The 23,290-nt window shown below is 45.7% G+C and overlaps 1 protein-coding gene across 3 annotated transcripts in view; it reads right to left on the reverse strand.

Annotated features, from left to right (window-relative positions):
• The window catches only part of LOC143214177 (transcription factor hamlet), a 92,575-nt gene that overhangs the window by 11,514 nt on the left and 57,771 nt on the right, over positions 1-23,290 (reverse strand). For all 3 annotated transcript variants that reach the window (XM_076434920.1, XM_076434902.1, XM_076434911.1), the window contains exons 4-5: positions 8,424-8,555; positions 6,553-6,679 (exon numbers count right to left, since the gene is read on the reverse strand). In XM_076434920.1, coding sequence (XP_076291035.1) covers positions 6,553-6,679; positions 8,424-8,555 — 259 coding nt within the window. The remainder of the gene's footprint in view (positions 1-6,552; positions 6,680-8,423; positions 8,556-23,290) is intronic.

A 23,290-nucleotide genomic window follows, 5' to 3' on the forward strand; every position in this document is an offset into this window, starting at 1 on the left:
GACCAAACGACTTCAATTTCAAAAATCAATTTTAAAATGGTAAACATCAATTTTTACTATTTCTTTCGCAATTCCGACCAAATGCATTTTCTCAAAATAGTTTTTAGACATCATTTACTAAACTAATTCTTCTAGCCTCAGAGAGAAATTGAAGTCGTTTGGTCCATACATAAAAAAGTTATTCTGATTTAAATTGTGTTGAATCAGTTATGCTCGTTAGTGTATACATATACATACATAGCTCTCGCCTCAGTATATCACAATATGTATATTTGGAATATGGAGCATACAACTTTTCTGAAAAATGTTTTCTAGTTTTTGCACCTACTTTTTTTATTATTTTCAGTTTTTAAAAAATCTGAAAAAAATTCTAGGATACAAGTCTCTACTTTAATACTGTTATTAAACTAAAATTAAATTTGGAAAAATAAGGGTCACCCCTTTGGAAGGATTCATAAGTGAAATTTTTGCCTGGACATAAACGATCCAGCGTGCCCACAGAGAGTTAGGTATGTACATAATTTAAGGCTAATCCAAATGTTCTAAAAAGAGAGACCATCAATAAACCAGTGAAGGGTGACCAGAATTGCTGGAATATGAAAATAAAAATTTTCTTGCACCCATCATTCGACTAGAATTTTCTGCAAAACGAAAGATATGACTGTGCATATCAATCACTGCAGAGAGTTGGATGCGTCTCATTGTTGTCTAGCATGTCTCACGGTCTCGGCCGTTTCAGGTGCGCAATTAGACGGTATCATACAACGTCGAAACCCCCGTTTTCGGCGACGAAAAAAGCCGCCGTCAGATAGTGGAAAGTCAACAGGTGGGATCAACCGGCTACACCCCCTGCGGACGCGTCAGTTGGCGGTTGCATGGGAAAAAGTAACGGAAATCAATGTTTCCGTGGCATCGTGAGCTACCATGATCCAACCAGACATCCTGAAGAATTCGAGCGAGGCGACGGACACTTCGAAGCGGAACCGAATATGCGTCCTCTGCAATTAGGCGAACGAGTTAGGCTCGAACGAAACGGAATGTCGTCGCTCGGCTCTCGCAAAAAAAAAACCGATACTTCCAGGAACGGCACGACGCAAATAATTCACTATACAGGCCAGCTAATTGCGTGTTACAGAACGCCAGATGAGCCTACGCGATACTTCGCTTGATTGATAGTAAAAGGCAGGAAATTATAATATTAAATATCAGATTAGGTCAGAATCGTGCACGCATTTTCCCCGACTCATTCCAGCCCGTTATAAATAAACGCCTGACATTCTACGTTCGCAATTTCGCGCTCCAGATTTCCTCGAAACTGTTTCACCCGTGATCTCCATTGTTTTTCTCCGCGGGCGAGAATCATCCCTCAGCATCTTTCGCGAATCATCTTTCAATTTTACAAATTCTTTTGCACAATATGTGACACGTATTTTTGTTATCGGCCGGTATTGTTCAATGCTATGTTGAAAGGGTGAAATCAGGTTTCAAAGTTGGGGAAAATCAATGACTGTAGTGTCACGATTTAAGGGGGTGAGACGAAAAAATGTTTGCACGCATTTTGGGCAACAAGCGAGGTTCCACCATGTCTGTCCCACGCGGAGCAGAAAACGCGTCCGAAATCGGCGAAGTCAAATGTCAAACAAGACGTGTCATTAGTCCGATGAATCAGATAGGGTTGCAGGGTGTCACACGTTTTCACTCGCCCCCCGCGCGCGTGCCACCCCCTCGGAAAATAGTGTCGCGTGCCCTTTTATGCGCATATACCCCTTTTTTCCGTGCCCTGTCTCTTTCTCGGTCGAGGTCGCCCCGTAGGCCAGGTTACGAGCGTGTTAATCGACAATACCAGGCCATAAATTATCCGCGACCCTAAATAGAGCCATCTAGAGAGCCGAGAGATGAGCGTCTCTCTCCCGAACGGTACGTAAAGCCGCGGGGAAGGGAGCGGGGCGTCGAGGGGGTCGGAAAAACAGCCGCCGCGAAAAATCAAAACCATAACTCACGCTAACTGCCGTCGCCAGTTGCATCGACGCCCCCCGATGCACGAGAGCGCGACGTGGTTTACCGAATCGTCGGGAAAAATGCGTCTGTCCTGGGATCATAAAACGTATGGCTTGTCATTCGGGAAAAACTAGTGCGCCAACAGAAATAGTTCCGCTCGTTTTCAGTCGCCTCTGTGACAACACTCTCTGCTCTCGGCATCGGATTTTTAGCCGAATCGTCGATTCGCCTGATTGATACGGTGTCCAGTGACGATCAGAATTTTTCTGATAACTGGAAAATTATTTGCTTTGTATCAACGCTCATAGATTTTTGATCATTTAAATTTTTGCCCTTGGTCTCAAATGGTCACGAAGAAATTAATGGGATGGAAATACAAATCGATAGAAAATGAAAAACATTTCACAGTCGTTTCACTTATATCTCTAGTTGAACATTGTCTGGATGCAGGTGGTGTGATTAATATTGTTAAGCCAAGCGAATCGATATATTGAATTCGCAAAGTATTAATCCGTGAGCTTTAAACTGCGACGTAATTATTTACTTTCAGGGTTTGCTCACCGATTTTGATTAAATTGAAATATGTTGTCAAACTCATCATTCTGAACAACTTTTTCCGATACATGTTAACGCCGCTCGATTTTAGTTTTCGCAAATATCTCGAAAACTAAAATCGAACGGCGCTAACATGTATAGGAGAAAGTTGTTCAAAATGTAGAAATCTATAGCATATTTAAATTTCATCAAAATCGGTGAGGAAGCCCTGAAAGTAAATAATTACCAACTGCGAACGGTAAGTATAATAAAAACCACGCTTATATTAAAATGCACTAAAAAGGAAAAAACAAATTTTTCCTGGTTCTCCTTCTTTTCTTCTGTTATAAAATTAGTGTCGGAATAGATGGAACATTTAATTAACGCTTTTATTTTTATAGTCACTAATGTCATGATTTTATTTAAATTTATCTTAAATTTTTCTACCTATTCCGACACTAATTTTATAACAGATGACATTCTGAACTAAGTGCGTAAAATTTTGGAGAAAAATATTATTAATCATTTAACTGGATTCGGTACTTTATGAAGAAAGGCGAAAATATTTTCTCCTCTTTAGTGCATTTTCATATACGCGTGGCTTCTAAAAAGTTGTTTTTATACATTTTATTTTCTAATTTTATTGTCAAGATTAGACTATGGGAAGAGATTTAAAATTCGATTACAAGATTTTACGCATACGTCAACCCGGCAAGTTAATATAATCGTGATAAAAAAATGATACAGAACAGACTATTTCAGCGCAAAAAATAATATAGCCAAGTATGTTTAAAAAGATCGGCAAACAAGGAAATAAATTCGGAAAGAAAGGCCTCGCAGTGAAAGATCGAGCAGCAGCGGGTGCCTGATAAATGCGGTAGTAAAACGGATAAGAAAAAGTGTTTGAACCGAATGGTTCAAGCCGTAGGAGGGATGTAGTCGCCATTTTAATGCGGTCGTATGCATACGCGACCCCATGCATACACGTTAAAACAATCCGCTTCCCGCCTCTGTCGCGCGTCCTGTCTCTCTTCCTCCCTTCTCTCTCTCTCTCTCTCTCTCTCTCTCTGTCTGGAAAAAAAATGATCCGCTCAAAGGGAGACAGGGCAGAGAGATATCCCTCGGAAGGGCTGGTACAGGGTGTACCGTTTGTTTGACATCATTATTCTCGCTGCACGCACCAGCTTGCCGGAGATTTCGCGTGAAAATGGCCCCGTTGGATTAACGACGGCGCCGTTCTGCCATTTCCGAGTACTTTATAGACGGCACTTTTTTTCTCGCTTATTAGAAACCCCACGGGGGAACATCACCGGGGTGACGCGGATTTAATTCGAACCGGGGAATCTTGTTATTCGGTGAAAACGATTACGAATCTAAGCTGGAAACGAATGGAAACATTTTCTAAAAGCAAGAAACGAACGTCACTGCGAAATCACACGTTCGTAGTTGCTGACAAACGAGCCAACCTCGAGATACGACGTATGCAACCCCTCATTCGCGATGGATCAGGCTGTGTTAAGAATTATTTAAATAAAAATAAATTTTTTTAAAATACCACCTTTTTAAAACAGACTAGAAGGTACAAAATAATTTTTCCTAGCCCTATACAGATTCCTAACCCCGTACAGATAGTCCTGAAAATTTGTGATTGTGAATTTTGAATAACTATGGAAATACTTGTAAGATTTAAAACGAAAAACGTGGATTGTAGTTGTTAATTCTAATGTTTCCGACTGGAATATGTTCTTGGTTTTATATGAATAATTTTTAAACTTTGTATCCAATGAACGCCATTTGTGGTCCAATTTAATTTTCAAAATATATCCGTCCAGAAGACGGAACAGTTAAAAATGTATTTAGTGCGAACGTTACGTACGAACATAAACTATAAACACAACCAACAGGAAAAAATCGATGAGCTTCCGTAATTCGGAGCAAACATTCGCCCGGAAGCGTCGAAGCGGGCGTTTCCGGCGCAGGCCCCCCTTCCGCCGACGATTTACAACAGAACGAAATCTTTGAAATTTTAATTGTCCCGGAGGGTGGAAGCGATTTAATTAAGAAGCCCGGAGTCGCTGTCTTCTGTCCTCTGTGAGACGTTTACGAGCCGCGAGAGTTACGGGGAAAAATCCTCGGCGAATTAACCGTAGACACCGCGCGCCGAACTTCGCTAATAATCCCGGTTTTAATCACCGCGACATCTGGGTGTCGCTTATAAACCCCGTCCATAATCTCCGGCCGGCAGTCGTCCGGATTCTGACCATCGCGCAGGAGTTACAACCAGATAATTGTCGCGCAGCCAGGCACCTAAGACCCTCGTCGAAAATTTGTATAGCATGGTTATAATTTTTGTTCAATCTTTATGTATTTCTTTCATTGCTTGAAGAAGATTTCAAAGAGAGATTTCGAAAATGAGCAAATTCAATTTAAAACCATCAGAGATATTAAACACCATTTTCGTATTCTTTTCACGCATCACGACTGTTAAGGGTGGAAATATCTTTCTATTTGTTCTCTTCTTCCCACATTGAAAATTTTGATTTTACATAAAGATCCGCAGTTATCAATATTGAAGCAGTCAAGCAACTGTACGACAGATATACACCTTCTTTTTCTACTAGAAAATTATTGAGGACAAAGAAAGGGGGACACAGAATAATGAAAGCATTAGAAGAATTTAAAAATACTGTCAAATTATTTTGAATCTACTAGGGCAAGAAATACATTTCTATTTTATTCCACTTCGTTATAATTAGACTGCAGATCTTTATGCAAAATAAAAATGTTCGCATTGATTGCAAGACACAGGAGCCAAATAGAAATTCCTTTCTTCTTTTAATTGTCTCTTATTAAGCTGAAATTAATACACAGACGTCTTTAAGTCTTCTTAATTCGTCCACTGCTTTAAATTGTACGTGTCCATTTTCGTCATACATGCATAAAATCCGCAGTGTAGTTATAATCGAGGTAGAAAATTCTTATTTTCCACAAAGAATAGTTCAAAATATACAGACTTCAGTGCAAGTCAAATCATTTGACAAATCAAATTTCGTTCTTTCAGTGCATGTATGGTCGCTACTGTATATTTCGCAGCTGGTAATGATCACGATTTCGAATTCGAAATTTCTATATTAACGACTTCCCTGAAGTTGATCCGGGAACTTCGCGGAGCTAATGGAAGGGCTGGCTCGTGCCACGTTTATTGGTGGAATCAAACTCGGCCCAGCCCCCGGCGAAGGATGTTTTATAACGAAATTTAAAGCGGCACGAGGCCGGCCGGGAACGCCTCTATCTCGAGATAATCAGCGCTTATTACCGAACAGGACAGGGGTTAATACGCAACGGCCGGCCAGGTGAATCACGCCAGGAATCACGGGAGCATGACGGAGCAGTGGCCTGCAGTCAACGATTCACGATTTACCCTCTATGTCCTCCCTCGCATCGGCCTTCGCAGACTACCCTGTACAGAAGACACCTGCCCACCCCCACGCGTTCCCGAGTCCCGACTCGCACACGATCGCGAGCCCGCAAACAAGCACGAGTCAGCGCGATGCGTATCGGCCCGAGAAGTCGTAAAGCCAGCTTGCGCTCTGTTCGCTAATTCGACCTATAGTAACCGGTTCGATTATCTGCCCCGATCGTCCGCCGTTTCCGGTCCCTTTGTCCAGAGTCGATTGCCCGCTTGAAAATTACTCGATAGACCAATTGAATGTGTCAGGAATTTAAAATTTATTTTGCGCTAAAATTGCGCTCCTATAGAATTTTAAAAACCTGACATAGCTTCCGAAGATGTTTTAACTACGAAGTTTAACAATTAATGGATGAAATTTTTTTTCAATCTCTTAGACACAAACTCTCTAATTATTTACTTGAAACTCAGCTATACAGAAGCGTCAGCAGCTCTCGATCAACGTGGAGGATCGATGGAGGACCGTGAAGGGAAGAGGCTCGTTAGAGGCTCGAATAATTGATAGAATGGAGCCGCAGTCCTTCACGCGACAAGATCGTAGCGATACTCACCGGTCTCTCGATCGCTTCTGTCCTCGGTTGTGTTTTCTCCAAGCATGTCCTGCAGCTGAAGAGGTTCTCGAACGCCGAGAAGAAGCTCTTCACCGGCCGCAATGTCCCTCACAGCCTCGTACACCATCTGCGGACAAAATCGCACCCTTGAGTCTTCGCCCTTCATCGCGAATCATCCCGAGATAATAAAAAATAATAACACTGTCCAACAAATTTCAACTTTCTTTATGTTTCCAATATACTGTTGGGTGGATCTTATAGTTTTTCGCGCTGATTCCGAATCTGACCTTAATTTTTCTCCTACACGCACAGTTTTTGAGAAACATCTTTAAACAATCATAATGTATTAGTATTGGGTATCACCGGATTCGGGAAAGTCTGCAGAATCTTTTGCTGTAAAGAACAATTCAATATCTTTTATAATAACATCAGAATATTTTGTTTAAAGTTTAAAAATACGTTTTTCTTCAAGGTCATGTTTCTCAAAAACTGTGCACGTGAGAGAAAACTTAAAGGCAGATTCGGAATCAGCGCGAAAAACTCTATAAGATCAATCCAACAGTATATTGGAAACATTTTTGGTGTTGGACAGTGTAATATACATAATGCTTGGACGCTCGTATCTCGATAATGGTATACCCAAAAACAAAAGTGTTTCTAGTGTTTGAAAGTATAAGCAATAACAAACGAATACAATCATTTGCTATGTCCTACAACTTTTGTCTGAAACATTGTTCCATATCAGCCATAATGTTCGAGTAATGGAACCATGTCCAGAAAACGAGATTTTCAACGCACTGTGTGTCGCGCCGATAATCGCGATCGTTCCCGTCCCGAGAAAGAGCCGCTATCGAAACGGCGTTGCAATAATTTTCCAGGGCCATCGCGAGCGGCCATTAAACTATCGGTTCCGGGCGACACGTACTTTACATCCGAGTCCATAACGTTCGAAAGCGATCAAAGGATCTTTATGGTGTCCCCGAAAAGTCATTACCCACGGCGATAGCTGCAGAGAGAGAAAGAGAGAGAGAGGAAGCATGTCCCCCGTTCCCACAACGATCACAGGGCGTGCACCAAGTCGAAACGACTCCGTGGGGTGACTTAATAACGAAACACCCTGTATACGATTTTACTTGGGGCGCGAGGAGTCCACAATACCATGTGCAGTGGTTCGCACAGATAGAGCATCGAAAGGACGCCCACATCAGGATCTACCGTATCCTGCGACCTCCATTCGCGTCTACCCTTGCACAGCGAAAACCACGTTTTCGATCTCGGAGAAATCTGCCAAATATTTTTCAACAAACTGTATTAAAATCGGCGTGTTACGTTAAGTTTGCAGACTGTTGTGAATTACTGGAATATTTTTAGGGAGCTTTGACAGGGAAAGTGTCTGCTTTGAACGATCACGTTTCCCGTAGAAATTAGGAGACACACCGTTCGAATTCGCAAATTTACATCGAATGGTTCCCGGGAACTCGCGCCACCATTTAATCGAACGACAGCAAAGTGCAAGGTACTAGCAATTTGGCAGTTGGACGTACGCCGCGAACTTGCTCGCGGTTTCCGTTCCATCGCTCGTTAACGAGTCTCGGCAACGGTCGCCCGGTGTGTTTCTCTTTTTTTTATGAGTTTCGCCGCATGTAAGGTTCGGCTGGGAGCTGCCTCTGACACCCTGTAATTATTCCTTCCTATTAACTGCAACTGTCGATCGAGAGCGCGTGTGCCAGTTGCGGCAATCGAACTCGTAAATGGTTAGCGAAACGATACCGTAGTTCCGAAACAATTAAATAAGCCCGCGTGTCACTGAACTGTGACCGGAAGCGCGTCGGAATTGATGAAAAATTTAGCAGCATGGTTAGGTAAATTACCTGTCCGCCGATGAGCACGTGGCGCATGTTTACGGCGTGAGGACTGCTGGTGCTGCGAATGTATTTCAGCCAATTGTTCGTCTCGTGCGATGCGTCCAACCAACCCCTCACTCCGCTGCCGGCCGTACGCACCTGCAAATCGAGGAAAAAGTTGCTGGAAATGTCCTTCTTTCGATCACGGTTTTGCTTGACACGCGCTTCGATCGATTCATTTGATATTTCATTTGAGTTCATCGTTTACAATGGCGATTAATGATGTTGAAGGTTGCTTGGGGGTAGCTAAATTGTGTAGCATTTTTTTGTACTCTTAGGAAGAAATATTCGATTCTGGAGTTAAAGTATCTCCGAGTGCAAAGGGTTACAATCGAAGGGGTGGATGGATGAAGATGTCAAGTAACAAATTGTTTGTTTTCTGTAAAAAAGTTTTTAGCGAGGTATGTACTCCTTTTTTGATGAATAAAGATAATAACACAAATCAATTACAAATATATATATATATATACATATATATATATATTGTTATGGTTAATCTCTAATACAAAAAAAGATAATAATTATCTTCATTCATCAAAAAAGGAAAACATACATATTTTGTTAAAAACTCTTTTACAGAAAACAAACTTCACACCATTATCTATCCATCCCTTCAATTATTCAAAGAAAAAGTTCATCTGTTTCTTGCAATTGACTTGGAGCGTTTTTATTTCAAAACGGAACAAAGCCCCGAAGTTTCAGCGACCACTATAAAGAGCTCGCCGGCACCTGACGCGTTCGCAACGAGAACGAAAGAGAAGTGCATGGTCTGTTAAGGGATGCATCGCGCCCCGCGCACGTGCGGAAAATATTTCGAACGACTGTCAATTTCCGGAGGCGAACCGCAATGTTTCGGATCCGGGACATTGCGTTTAACGGACTGACGCCCATCGTTGTGTCGCCCTTCTCTCATCACCCTTGCTCTCTGTCTCTATCGCTGTTACTTCCCGCCGCAGCATCCAATAGGGTGCTGTCTGCTCCCTACTTTTAGGGCGAGACAAGTGATTTTTTCAATTGTCTTGCGCTCGGCCACGCAACGCTCCGAGACGCTTGGCCGGCCAAGCGTCTCACCCTGATACGCCCCTGGACACCCTGCGCCTTTCGATGGAACCTCTCCCAACTAATTCCACCCCTGCCGACACCCTCTTCTCACGCTGTAAACACATTTTGCACTTCCACCGTGCCGCTCGTTGTCAGAGTATGACACAGTGCTATACAACTCATATTTTATGATTAGACTGGGGACTTTTCTGCGAAATCGAAATTCTGTACACCAATTGCAAGACATAGGGAGCCAAACAGGTGTCAATTCTCTTTTTGAGTTTCTACTGCAGTTTCTACTGAGACAATACACCCTCCACTCGAAATTAGAAGTGTCCTACGCCAATCCAGCGGTTATCATAGATGGATCTTAGTATGGATTTATAGTGGAGCAGCGAGGTGAGTTGTGCGGTGAAAAAAAAAGGAAAACAAAGGAAATACATATGTACTTTTTCATTAATATGTGTCGAAATGTTGTAACGAATGTTGGTTTCTTTTCACCGCGCCGCTATCATCGATGTTCGCAGCTCCACTATAAATGCACCCTTAGAGGATATCGTAAGTTTGCGACCGGTGAATTTGCCGTACCACCTGCCGGTAGCTCTCGCAACTAGCTCTCGCTGCGTCCATAAAAATCAATGAATCTCGCAGGTGGATAAGCGTCTACCTTGCAGGTAAGTAATCACGGTTACCGAGCATCTGAGAACCGGGAGCTGTTCTCTCCTGGAGAAAGGGGGGGGGGGGAGAGAAAGAGAGAGACAAACCGTGGTCCTGGCAGCCTGGATAATCCTCGTGGCTCGAGTAAACTGTGAAAACATCGGATGATCCTCCTGGTATTTACTCGCGCATCGACACTTCCCAATTCGTGCTCAACAGCCTCTGACAAACAGGTCGTCTTCGATCGTAACCGAACCGTATGAGCATTGCCACCGTTTCCCGAAGAAGCGAGATCGAGGAGAGTAGCGTTGATTCTCGATTTTCGGCGAGATCAATGATTTCTCAGGAGCCACCGTCGAGTATCAGTGATCGACCCACGGTAGCTCAGGTAGCCGGTAGACTAGTAATACCCTGTAATGCGGGAATAAGAAGTGGGACAGTTTGGCGAAAGGGAACACGAAGAAAGAGGGTGTGAGGTGGTAGGCTCGGTCATAATGGCCAGTTTAGCAGGGCACGGCCGCTAAGGAGCGTTTCCGGAAGATGGGCACGAACGACCCGCCACAATGGAACCCTGCGACGCGACAGATTAGGATCTCTCGCGAGCGACACCTCCGACAATGATGCGCAAAGCTCGCCGGTCCGTGAAACAGTATTCCCGCGAAATACATAAGATCCGAGAACTCGAGTTCGCGAACCTGTTCGTTCCTCCGGAATGAAATCGAGCGTGTCGAGATGCGCGAGTTTCTGGTTTTAAAAATTTCGATGTCGAACAGGCTATTAAGTTTCACCGAACGTCGGACGTTAATAAATGGCTCCTCTAGACCTGGAGGGGAGCGAGGTCTTTCACGGTTTTTGGGAAGAAGCTCGTGGCCCGGGTCTGTGAGGCCCTCAGCGGGGACTTTGAGCGCTTTGTCGGCGCGCTCGGACATGTGCTAACAATTCGTAGGACAGATTTGTCTAGCCGTGGATCCCGTTCGCTCCCATAATCGCGGCACAGTGGAGCTGGTCTCTCGGAGGGTTCCGAAGCTTCTCCCGTTGCAAGCGGAACGCGCATTAACGAGGGGATTCTTTGAAACCACGGCGAAAATAGTCGGGCATCTCCGACGTTGTTCCGTTCGCGCCGTTCCTGTCGCGAGGTGCTGGAGAATTAATTGCGGGAGAGCATTATCTCGGCACAATGTCGACGGACACGCGGGAAAAGCGATCGCGGAAAAGGGAACAGAGGACGCGGGTAACAAACGAGGCCGAAGCGGAAACAAACGAGCTGAGAGAAACGGGGAAAGAGAACCGAGCGAGACTCTCTGCTCCGCTCTGCATTGCTCCGCATTGCTCTGCTTCGCTCCGCTTCAGCTCGACGCTGCTCGAAGCGCGCGCGCCACGCGAATAAATTATAATTGCATGATTCCCCCCCCCCCCTTGAGCCTCTTTGCCGGTTACGACGCAGCACGCGCCGCCGCGAAATTGCTAAAATTGGCAGAAATGCGCGACCATTTTAATTACACCCGCGCGGCTTTCGCACCGATTTCTCTCTGCGAGAACACGCTCGCCTCGTCTCTCTCTCCCTCTCCGTCTCTCTCTCTCTCTTTTCGTCGTCGTGCTCGGAAAATCGACGCTTAGCCGAGACCTGCGATGATAATTGAACGACGAACCTCGCTTCGATACCGCGTACACAGAGAACACGGAAGAAATTGGGAAAATTGCGGGAACTTAAACCCTTCTGAGCTTTCTGTGCCAAATAGAGGCAATCACCAGTCGCGGGGAATTGTCGGCGAACGCGAACCAATTGTTTAAGCAACCAAACTGTGCGTTTGTATGTTTACCACTCCTCTACGAAATCGACACAGGGCGCCGCGAAGTTTCCTTCTTTGTTATCAACAACTCCCTCGGGTTTTAAGTGACTCGTTTAAAATGTGCTTCGAAAGACAGTTCCTCGATTAGTACGATCTCTTTTACTAATTATTATTCCGTGCTAATTGTTACTCCGTACAAAAATAATAAAAATTCAGCGTAGCTGGATTGATTGGAAAGATTGTCAACTATTGCAAGTAGTTATAATGAATCGTCTTGTAAATATTTAGCTGCAATGCAAAACATTTCAAATAAGTCCAAAAGAACGAGAGCCTCTGAAAAATGATTCAGAAAACCCGAACGACGATTTTTATAGGTCCCGACCCGCTCGGAACTGGGACATTCTCCTGTCTTGGAAAGTCCGGGAAAGGACGAAGATCCGCAGGACGTTCTGTCACGAGAGGAATCCTCTTCTGCGCAGCATGGGGCCGGCAGGACAGCCGTGTCTTGCACAAAACACGCGATCGTCTCCTTTTCCATTGTAACCTCACACCTCCAACAAAAACGAGTCGACGAAAGATCGCTCCACAGCGGTCCGGGTTTTACCGAAAATACCCCACGAGAAAGGAGAACGTTAGGCCGGCCAGACAGCGCGGCAGATCCTACAGGATCCTCCTGAATGGACCTCCATAATTGACGAGGTTCCGAAGGATCTACCACCGAACGACGACTGATCCTTGATCGTGATCTTTGCCGTCGAACGACACCTCTATCCGGCCAGTTGGCCCGTCACGTGGAACGTGTCCATTCACAAAATTAAGATATCGTGGCGGATCCCTACCTGGATCCCCGATCTTCGGCGATTCTTGCCGGGACTTTGTGAATGGGACGCCACAATTCACACGAGTCGGAGACGAATTGTGTAGCAATTATTGACGGCTATCATTCGAAGCCAACGCCAGACTCTTCATACATCCAATTATTATAAAAATTTCTTTTTCACAGATCACAGGAAAATTGTATAAATGCCATCTTGTCAAACCGATAAAGCGGTACAGATCAGTCGATAATTCCAGTGTTAAAATCTTCATCTATCTCGATATTACGAGGGATTAAATTTTCCAACTTCAGTGTCCACTCCGGTCTTCCCAGGATCGATCAGTTCGGATCAGAAATCGGTAGATCAGATCGATGGAAAGATCGAGCGCGCCACCTACGGATGGAACGACGCAAAACGGAGAAGAGTTAAACGGGTGGGAGAATAAATGAGCGGCATTCATTGTCCACGGCTAACTTATGGCACCGCCGGGAGGAGAGGGCGAAGCGTGTCCGACCAGGGACGGAAGTTATGAATAAAACGGATCGATAGCGTATGATAGTCCCGTGATGGCCGACGCAAAAATGCTTTTAGCCGACACAGCGTGTCCTCCCCCGCCTGGGGAAACCCATCTCCCGGCTTCTTTCCCGGTGCCGTGAACCACGAGTCGGAACTTTGCGGAACCGTTCTCGAGGATTTTTCACGCGTCGGAGCGGGATCGATAACGATTTTCGAAATAGCATTTTGTCAGGTATTGAAGTAGCCTGACATCGCCGATAAGAGGACTGCGAGAGCTCGCTGTTGCGATCAACGAGAGGAGGATGATGATCGCAGCGGCTGTTAATATCGTGATTGGACGCAACAATGGCGTATCGAATTCTATACTACTCTCCCCTGCCTCTCCAGAAGAGAAAGAGGAACGAACAAGCTGCCGCGCCCCGTCGAATTTCCCAGAGTTTCCAGAAATTCGTTGGGCGTCCCGCAGCGGGGGTGAGCGAAACGGTCAATTATCATCCCCTAAATAACAGGAGTGTTTACGATTCCGTGCGTCGCGTCGTGCAGCTCGAACGCGATCCCCCGACCGAACGTCGCATTAACCGTTGGCGACATCTTTGCTTAATTTCCTCGCGCAGTTTAAAGCCCTCCCCCCGATGGGAGGAGGGACGATTCCCAGCGACTGACGGAGCCTTCCGGCAGTCTTAGTCACTCCTTAATTAATTTCTGGGACGAGCCAACCTCCTAGAACCACTGCTCCATCCCGTTCATCCTCGAGAGCTACGACTACGACAACGCCACGCGGGACCTGCACGAAATTCACTAATTCCTACACCGCCAGAAGCGGATTCGACCGATTCGCCGAGCGAAGGTTAATTGCATTTTTGATAACCAATCGCGCCGTATTCCGTCCGCCATAAATCAACTTCCTTGTTACGCAAGCGGCGGCGCGTATCGGTACTTAATCGATCGTCCGACGCCAATCGGAAGACGATCGACTTCTCCTACGGATGCACGTTTGCGGCGGATTAAACCAATGTTTGGCGACTTGATTGCCAAGAAATCGAATTGTTTATGAAACGATTAATTATTAATGTTTATGAAACGATCGCCAACATATTTGTCAGAGTTTTCTGATTCGAATGAGTCCAAACACGACGTCGTTCCGAGAACATTTAAATCGCGAAAGATTTAGCACTGTAACTAGGTAATTATTCTGTTATCGGAACACTCGTGTCTCTTTCTAGCTAGTTCGGATACTCGAGGTTCTACTGTATCGTGGATGAAACAGGTTAATATGGTCCGAATTGTACCGTGTTTGGAACCGTTTCAACCAGAAAAATGTCGCGAATATGTCGGTGTAAGTTTCATAAAAGCATAATTATAAACAAAAGTTTACTAATAAAATCGTTCATTCCCTATCATTTCCTAGGTTCGAGTTAACAGATCAGGGAACAGCGTCTACACGATACAAGTGACATCTCGATCCCGAAGTTTCCATATTATCAAGAGATTATTGGTTCGCCGTGTTTCCCAGAGATTGGACACGCGTTTCCCCGTACTTGACCCACTTGACTCGTAGCAGGAAAGTAATGCAAGTAATGACGGAGCAAACGGTGCCCTTCGACCCGTGTCTAACGCGAAACAGATGCCACCCCCGACCGACTCAGAACCTCTTTCGGCCCCCATCCAGCGTATTTCTAAGGGAAGCTACCCTCGGCCTATCTAGCGGTATAAATTATATCCGAGTCGCGTCACTGCCAGCCCCTTATATGATCGATCATTAGAGAGGCTGGCCTGCCAGAAAATTTGCCAAAATCGGCTGATTCGATTCTCCTCGAGATCTGAAGCCACGCCTCGCCCCCCTAAACCGGGACGATGCAGTTAAGAGGAAAACACGAGACTTTGAATCAAAGCTATTTTGCAATTCTTGTGCGTAAGATTCTTCTTTGAAACATATATTTTAATGTTAACGTATATTACAAATGATTTGCTAAGGTTAAACTTTATCTTGACACGGTACACAGTGGTCTATTTGGCCCGAAAAAGTGGAAAATACTATGTTAGCGTTATTTGGGTCCCATGGAAATCACCGACACAAATCTCACCGACTCCAGATTTGACCGACAATTGCTTTGACCGACAACGAATTTGATCCACAACGACTTGAGACACAGTATGATATACTACTGTATGCTAATACATACTGTGGTCGTCTTAAGTTGTTGTGGATCAAAGGCGTTGTCGGCCGAAGCTATTGTCGGTCAGATCTGGAGTCGGTGAAATATTGTCGGTGAAATTTGTGTCGGTAATTTCCCTTCTCCTTCGACGAATGATCGGGTCGGCTAAGCTTCTTGGAAGCTGGCGAACAAGCCTCGACATATCGCCGGGAGCCGAGCAAAGCCCTGATCTAATTAGCCGATATTCGTGATTAGGGCTGCGTTACGCGAGCCCGGTGTGTTTCTCCACGCAAGTGCATCCCGATTCATGAATCCCTCCGGAACACAGGGGACAATTAAGTCGACGGTCGGAAACCGCGCAGCTCAGGCTTACCGGCGGCGTCGTGATTAATGCAGACCAATAGCGGAAGGCACACACGCGAAACGCCTCCAGGCTGCAGTGTATTCCTGTGTATATTGAACTTAGGCTACCTCCCCGAACCTGACCAGATTAGTTCGGTCATTGTGGCGGAACCTGCGCGCTGCCCGTGTGTGCACACAATCTGTCAAACCGCGCGAGGGATCGCAAGCTGCAAATTCTGCCAATCTCGCGGTGATATTCGGAGCGATACTACGCTGAAGAATTCAACGGCTCCGGTTAATCCGAGAAATCGTCGCGCAACCAACGCGATTCCAATGCTGTGGAGTTTCAGGTTAATACGCGGACGGTCGCAATTTTATAAAAACGACACGGATATCATCGAATTGATCAAACGTCCCCGTGAAACGCGATTTCTTCTCTTCCCCCCGTTCTTTCGCGCTGGGGAACAATGACTGGCCCCGTTGATTGCTTTTCGAGTCGCGGTCGGGATTGAGTTTGCATTTTGAATGCGCAGCGACGGGCGAGCAGAACGCACGCCCGCGGTGAATATTATGGACAACGACAACGCAAATTTAATGATTAGTTCATCAACCGAACCGGTGTCGAACGGAGACCCTGATTTTGTAAATTAAACGTATTCCTGGTTAACCTACGCCTTCCCTTTGTTTGTCGGAACTGTTGTTGCGAGGATTTTCTAAAATATAATTGGATCTCAGAAGAAATTTTTCAAATAAGAAGAAGAAGAAATACTTCGGAATTAATTACGGAATTGCTGTCTACAATTTCAAGACAGCTAAAGGAAACATCGAAATGGAAACAAGAGTGTTTTTAAGAATAATAATTGTGTTTACCCAGCGCTGTCGAGCAGGACCCGGCAACGGGAGCCAATTTTCGAAAATCCCGTGCAACTCTGTAATCGTTAACTACGTGGTTACCGCATCAAACGGCCGAGACATTGTTTCCGTCAAAGGAGAGAAATTCGCAGAGAGGTTGGGGGATCGGATCTGCGGAAGATTTCGAAATTTCTTAGGGGGCCGGGTAGGTAATCGTCTCCGTTCTACGTACCCGGCCGTGTCGCGTCGGCCCCCTTCTTCACCGGGCAAAGAGTAACCGGTCCCGCAGATCCCGAGACAATCGGCAGCACATCAAAGGCGGCGATTGTTTCCCGTAAATTATAACCGGGAGAGAGCACTTGCTCGACTTCTCGTTATGAGTTGGCGAACAAGTTCAATTAAGTTCACACCGGCGAAGACGAGGAACGGCTTCCTACACACGCGGAGGCCCTATCCGGCGTCTGTACCGCCGTCAACCCCATGGAACTACCTAAACGCCGGAGACAGAGAACGAGAGAGACCGTCAGAGGGAGAACACGTTGGCGAGGGGACCAGAGAAGCGGAGAGACCGGTGACAATGAGAAACCAGGGAGCCAATGCGTTTATTATCAACTCGCAAAGTTTCGAACCGCCCCTTACGACGCAGGCCGTTTCAAATTCGCGATATTAGCAGCGTCTTAACGATCCTTCCCGTCGAATAAAAACGACGTAACTCGTATTAAACATATTACGAAAGAAAATCAGTTTCCCTCCAGTCTGTCGCAATGTCGGGTACAACATTTAATTATCACGAAATCTTAGAAATTAACTAGATTACAGCGTAAGGTGAGAACAGAGTTGGGCATTAATCGATTAAAATTTTAATCAAGATTGATTGATTAATGTGTACGATTAAAAAAGTAATCAGAGATTAGAAGATTCATGAAGTTAATCGTCAATCGTTGATTAAAAGAAGAAATCATCGGAAAATTGGAGACTGATTCAATCGATTGATGAAGTTAATCGTCAATCGTTAATTCAAGGAGGAAATCATCGAAAAATCGGAGATTGATTCAATCGATCGATGAAGTTAATCGCCATACGATCTATCCATAAATTGTAATAAGGAGGGAGATAGAGACAGAGAGCGGAGATGGAGAATTGACAGAAATATATCTCAACAAAAGATTTTTTCAGTATTCATACAGTTTTGATTCCGTATTTCATTTCGAAGTTTCAGCAGTTAATGATTAATGAATTATCCGATTGACGATTGCAATTGAAAGGAATGTAATCGTTAATCGCAAGATCGGGAATGGATTGGGAATCATTATTCCCAAGTTAACCGCAATTAACTACTAAACTAGGAGATTAATCGTTAGTTGCAATTAACGATTGAGATAGAAATATAATCGTCAATCGTTGATTAAATTTTTGCCCAACTCCGGGTGAGAACTTCATGATTTAGCAAGTAAAGAGTGTCATTCTATGAACAAAGAAGAACTTCTATGAAACAAATAAACGGAACTCGTGTGAAGCAGAGAAAATTCGCGGGGCGTTGCGCGTGTTAATTGAAAGCAGCTCGAACCCTAATAGTCGCCGAATAAATTTAATAAACTGCAGGCTCCCCGGAGCAACGAGATGTCGTCCGGGATATCTTTGGCGTCAACTGGGGTGGTAGATCGCAGCGGGTCGAAGGTCCGAGGGACGAGGAGTGTCGAGGAGAGCGATGTCTTTTGAAGACGATGATTCCTAGGACGCGTCTCCATTGTACGGGACAGCCGGGTCAGCCTGGCGACCGGGCAACACGTGTCTGTTATGTCTATTATCGACAGATAGTGGGGTAACGAGCGGACGAGATTTATCACCCTCCGGTTGCCACCCCAGAGAAACGAGAAGCCAAGGGGTACGATGGGGTGGCGAAGCGAGAGAGAGCAGCCCGGTTTACAGCTGGTTTCACAGAAAGAAAGCCTCGGTTAAAGCCTTACAGTTGAATCTCGGTGCGTGCCGGCTCCTTTCGGCGAAAGTACACACAGAAAGACCGAACGAGATTTATAGGAACGCGGGGAGGACACGTGCAACGAGATCCACCAATATCTAAGGGGACAAGACAATCGTCTGCCGAAGAAGCAGAACATTTCTATAATTTTCTAAAGTCACGGAGAAACGGAACGCAAGGGTTGCTCGAGGGGAGAGAGGCCTGGAACTCGTTGCCGGTAGAATTTAAATGTCAAAATATACACGTTAACGATTCGGACCGTACAAAGCTGTGTCATAGGTGCATTAACATAATAGGAGAAGGTGCGGCCGCGAGCGAGCCTGACCAAACCCGTCAATCAAAAAACCCGGTCCTCGAGAAAAGGACTAGTTAGCCGCCGGTGGCCCCTTGCATTCTCGTCCTCGCCAAGGATAACGTATGCAGCCCTCGGTGCATGCCGAACGGAAATTTCGCAGCGCTCTGAATTTCCTAATTTCATCTACTCGACACTGCCTCCAGTACCTCCATTTATTTCAACAGTTATTCAATCCGATGAAAGAGTTTTAGACTCGAAGATTTTAAGCAACAACGTCTGAGAAATTAGTCCGACTTTCTGGAAAGGTTAACAATCTATCTCTAGCAGAAAATGCCTTTCTGACGTCTCCTTTGAAATAATGGTCTAAGGAAACTATGGGGCCAGATTACTCGATCTGTCGCGTCGTCGATTGGAAGTTGATTGCGATTTGAAAACTTCAATTTTCAAAGTAGAATTTTATCGGTGGGTAGAAATGTTTCGTCGAAGGGTTGCAAGTCGGACTCTACCCCGTTGACCGGTGCACGATTCGCATGATGACCGGGGGATCCTGGTCCGGTGGCACAAAGCCGGATATTCCCCGCGCCACTTGATTGTCACTTGTTTCCTGCCGATTTTTCCCTGGCCGCTTCTTTCTCCGGTTACAGAAATTCAAATGGCGTGGATCACGGGTCCCGGCTTGTACGGTAACCCTACGCCTTGAGAAATCGAAGGTCAGTCTCGGTGTCGAACCCAACACCCTTCTGCCGATTCGCGAAACTCGGCGATGCTTGCAAAAAGGAGAGGGGGAGATAGAGAGAGAATCGACGCGCAAATCGAGAAAGGCCTACGTCGACGTAAGGAACCGAGTCCTGGAGGAGGAGAAGGTGGAGAAGCAAAGGGGGTCGAGCATAATGTGGCTCATTGTCGAATCACTTCCGGGGCTTGACCTCCAGCAACGCCCCTAGGACCAGTTCACCTGGACAATGTCCACGAATAATGGGGCGCCGGTGTTATGCATTGTGCCGACGGAACACGACGGACACGTCGATTGTCTACGTGCATACGAATCGGGCAAGAATTTAATAATATCCACAATAAGGGAACCACCTACGTTCCTCGAGGATCCTTGCGGAAGCCCTCGTATAAGTGGTGGGCGTGCGAGGAAAACCAGTCCAGTCCGCTCTCCGGACATTGTTATTTCAATGAAGATCGTTTCTCGAGGAAACACGAGAAGGGTGCGCGAGTAATGCGCTCGCCGATTAACGCTAGATCTGCCCTAAATACCGTTGATGAATTGTTACAGTCGCTTGCATAGATCAATGATTTCACAATTGAAACGGTCTGACACCGCTAGACTGCGGATTCGTATGAAAAATAAAAATTGTCTGCTTCAATTGCAAGAAGCCACTCAGACATTTCTTTCTCTAAAAATATTTGAAGAATGTTTCACTGTTTCTTAATCCAGGTATTTATGTTTAAAATTTCAATAATCGTTGGAGAAAAATGTGAGACTTTTCGAGCGTCAGTGTTGACCATGAAGTAACGTTCCCAAACGGGGATTTTTTGCGAAAGCGATGCGAGGGTGGGTCGAAAAAGGCCGCCGCGCGCGGTCTCTTTTTGCGGGCACGATTCCTCTCATTATTGGACAGTGGGGTGGCTCTCGTGCGGTTTACGCGAGGACACGCTTCGTCGAGTGTCGCCATTTATATGATTTGTCAGCGACATACGCCGCTAATGGCACGGCCTTCCAGCCGATTTCACGAAAAAGTGGTCCGCGCGATCATCGAGCCGCGTGCGCCCGCTTCACTATGAAAAACAACCGATCTTCCGCTCCTTTTTCTCTTTCTCTGTCGATCCTCTCGCGATCTCTTTGCTCGCATTCGCTCTCTCGTGAAAAGAAAGAGAGAGACCTCGAGAGGGGCCGTCAGCGATCACGCGGAAGAATCGACGATGCTTCCAATATGCCGATCAACGAGCAGTGAACGGCAATTTCGAGGGGGTGGCCGATTGTACGGATCGTGGAACCGGACCCTCCGTATGGAAATCCTGACTATTACGAAAGCTTGCATCCCTGGTGAACAACATTATTACCTTTTAGATAGTAATGCAAACGAAGCGAAGTTAATTTAATTAAATATAATTATATTTTCTAATGGTTAAATGATTGGATGTCTGGAAGAAGACTATCTTAGGTTTTTTACATTTCGTAGAAGCTCAAATTAGGAACTTATTTTGCTTTAACATTTAATAAAACAAACTGTAAAACAAGTCTTTCAATTTTCAGTCTTTCTCCAATGGAACAAGGGCCTATGTAATGTTCAGTTGGTTTTCATTATTGCTATTCAGGTTTGAGTTCAAAATTTAAAAAACCTGACATAGGCTCTTGTCCCAGACACCCATTCGAATAAGAATTTTGCTCTCCAGGGAGCGACAGACTTGTCAATGCGATGAAATATTGAACAGAGGTTAAAATAATACAGGATAACCAATAAATGTACGATCGCAGTGGAAGTGCGTAACAAGGACGACCGATGCAATAAACGCCACAAGATTGATCATTTGAGGTGGGTTCTCGAGATCACTCGGCAAATTGGAGCGGTACCCTCGACGCGAGGGTCTCACGGACGAGTGAGCTAAGCCTAAGATTGGTTTAGTCGCCACGAAGGCACGCCGCGACTCTGCGGATCACGCGTCACCGAGCAAAACGCAACCGGAAAAAGTGGATCCTCCCCTTTCTGGCTCTTCCTCCCGGGTTTCTGCCAGTTTCTCGTCGCCAGCCCTCCGCGAGGATCCGAAAAACGAGGATCGGCCAGCGTGGCAGGTGGGGTACCACCGATACCTCCCTTCCAAACCGTCTCCCTTCCGTTTCAGGTGTGTATACCGTAAGTGTCCACGAAATGCGGGGAAAATACTCGATTTAGGGGATCGTTTTTTGCACCCTCTTGCCCGGGGTCTATTCGCGCGACACGCCTAATTCACTATCTTCTCGCTCCAGAAATGTTGCTCATGATAATATTATGATAATTGCACTGCGGATTTTACGTATTCATAGCAAAAATGTGCAAGTAACATTTAAAACATTTATAATTTCATTTTATAGGGAAATCAATAAACCATTCTACTAGAACTAGCTTTTTATTCTGCATAAAGACCTGCAGTCTAGCATTACCTACAACAGTAAAGCGTTTGAAACGAGATCGTAACACGGAACACGGAGGTGTGCAGCATATAAAAAAGTATTCTTGTATAACGATTGTTTCCTCGCCTAACAGTTTAAATGAACTGCAACCTTTCCGAACAACGCGTCGGTTTCCGTCGCAGAAAATCGAACGTACCGACGCGACGATTCCGCTTCCGTCCCCTTCGATCGCGCGAGAAGTTCGCTCTTTCCCGGGGAATGTGAGAAAAGGATTAGGCTTAGGGGATAGCGTGCGAATCGAACGAAAGGGATCCCTCCTAGATTTCTCCGATTTCAGAAAAGGATCACGCTCGACGGTTGGGTTCGTTACTAGCACTGTGTGATGTAAATCGCGGTTTCACCGATTCCACGGATTTCGAGCGGACAAAATCATTTTTTCCTTTCCTCCCCTCGTAACCGCCGCGTCTTTCTCCCGAGGAATCATCGACACAGAGTAAAAACATTTTATAACGTGAACAGATTCGGGAAACGCGGTGAGAATTGAGCGGGGGCCGCGCAGAGATCTCCGTCGGCGATGCTTTCCGCTTTCCCGTTTCTCCGGTCGTGCGCTCGCACGTTCGCGCGCGCGTGGGGTTGATAGATCGGCCCGACGAAACGAAGGGGTAGTTTGGCTTTAATCGATCCTGTAATCGCCGGCCCGACAGTTGGCCCCGGCTGCCTTTTTGTCGGCAGTTAGATGGATGGCGCCATTTACATTTTGTCAGTGCGACATGCGCTAACGTAACATAACGCTGCCGCTATCATATCTATCACACCCCCTGGACCGGTACGCGCTGCCGTCCAGTCACCGGATTCGCTCACAGCCATAATCCCGTTTTATAATGGCCGGCGTTTTTCGCGACCGGACCCGTGCCTCGACCGATATAATCAGAGGAAAATTTTATAAATTACCGGCATTACCGGTGATTTTATTATAGTCGCAATTTCGATCGGTTTTCGGAACGAACGTGCCACCGCTCTCCTGGAACGATTTCACGGACGGTTTCTCCCGATTTTGACTCCGGACCATCGATTTCACGGTCGACTTAAATACGGAGACGGCCTCGAAGGAATTTTCAGAACTGGAACGTGAAAGAGAGATACAGGGAAAGCGAGAAACTGTCCGAGGTAAGCCAATTGACAGATCTGTCAACATGGATGACACCTTCGACGAACGAGCCCGACCAGGTGTCTGTCGTCGAAGAGAGGAGACGATTCTGTCTATCCGTATC

This window comes from Lasioglossum baleicum, chromosome 1, assembly GCF_051020765.1.
Source record: "Lasioglossum baleicum chromosome 1, iyLasBale1, whole genome shotgun sequence".
NCBI lineage: Eukaryota > Metazoa > Arthropoda > Insecta > Hymenoptera > Halictidae > Lasioglossum > Lasioglossum baleicum.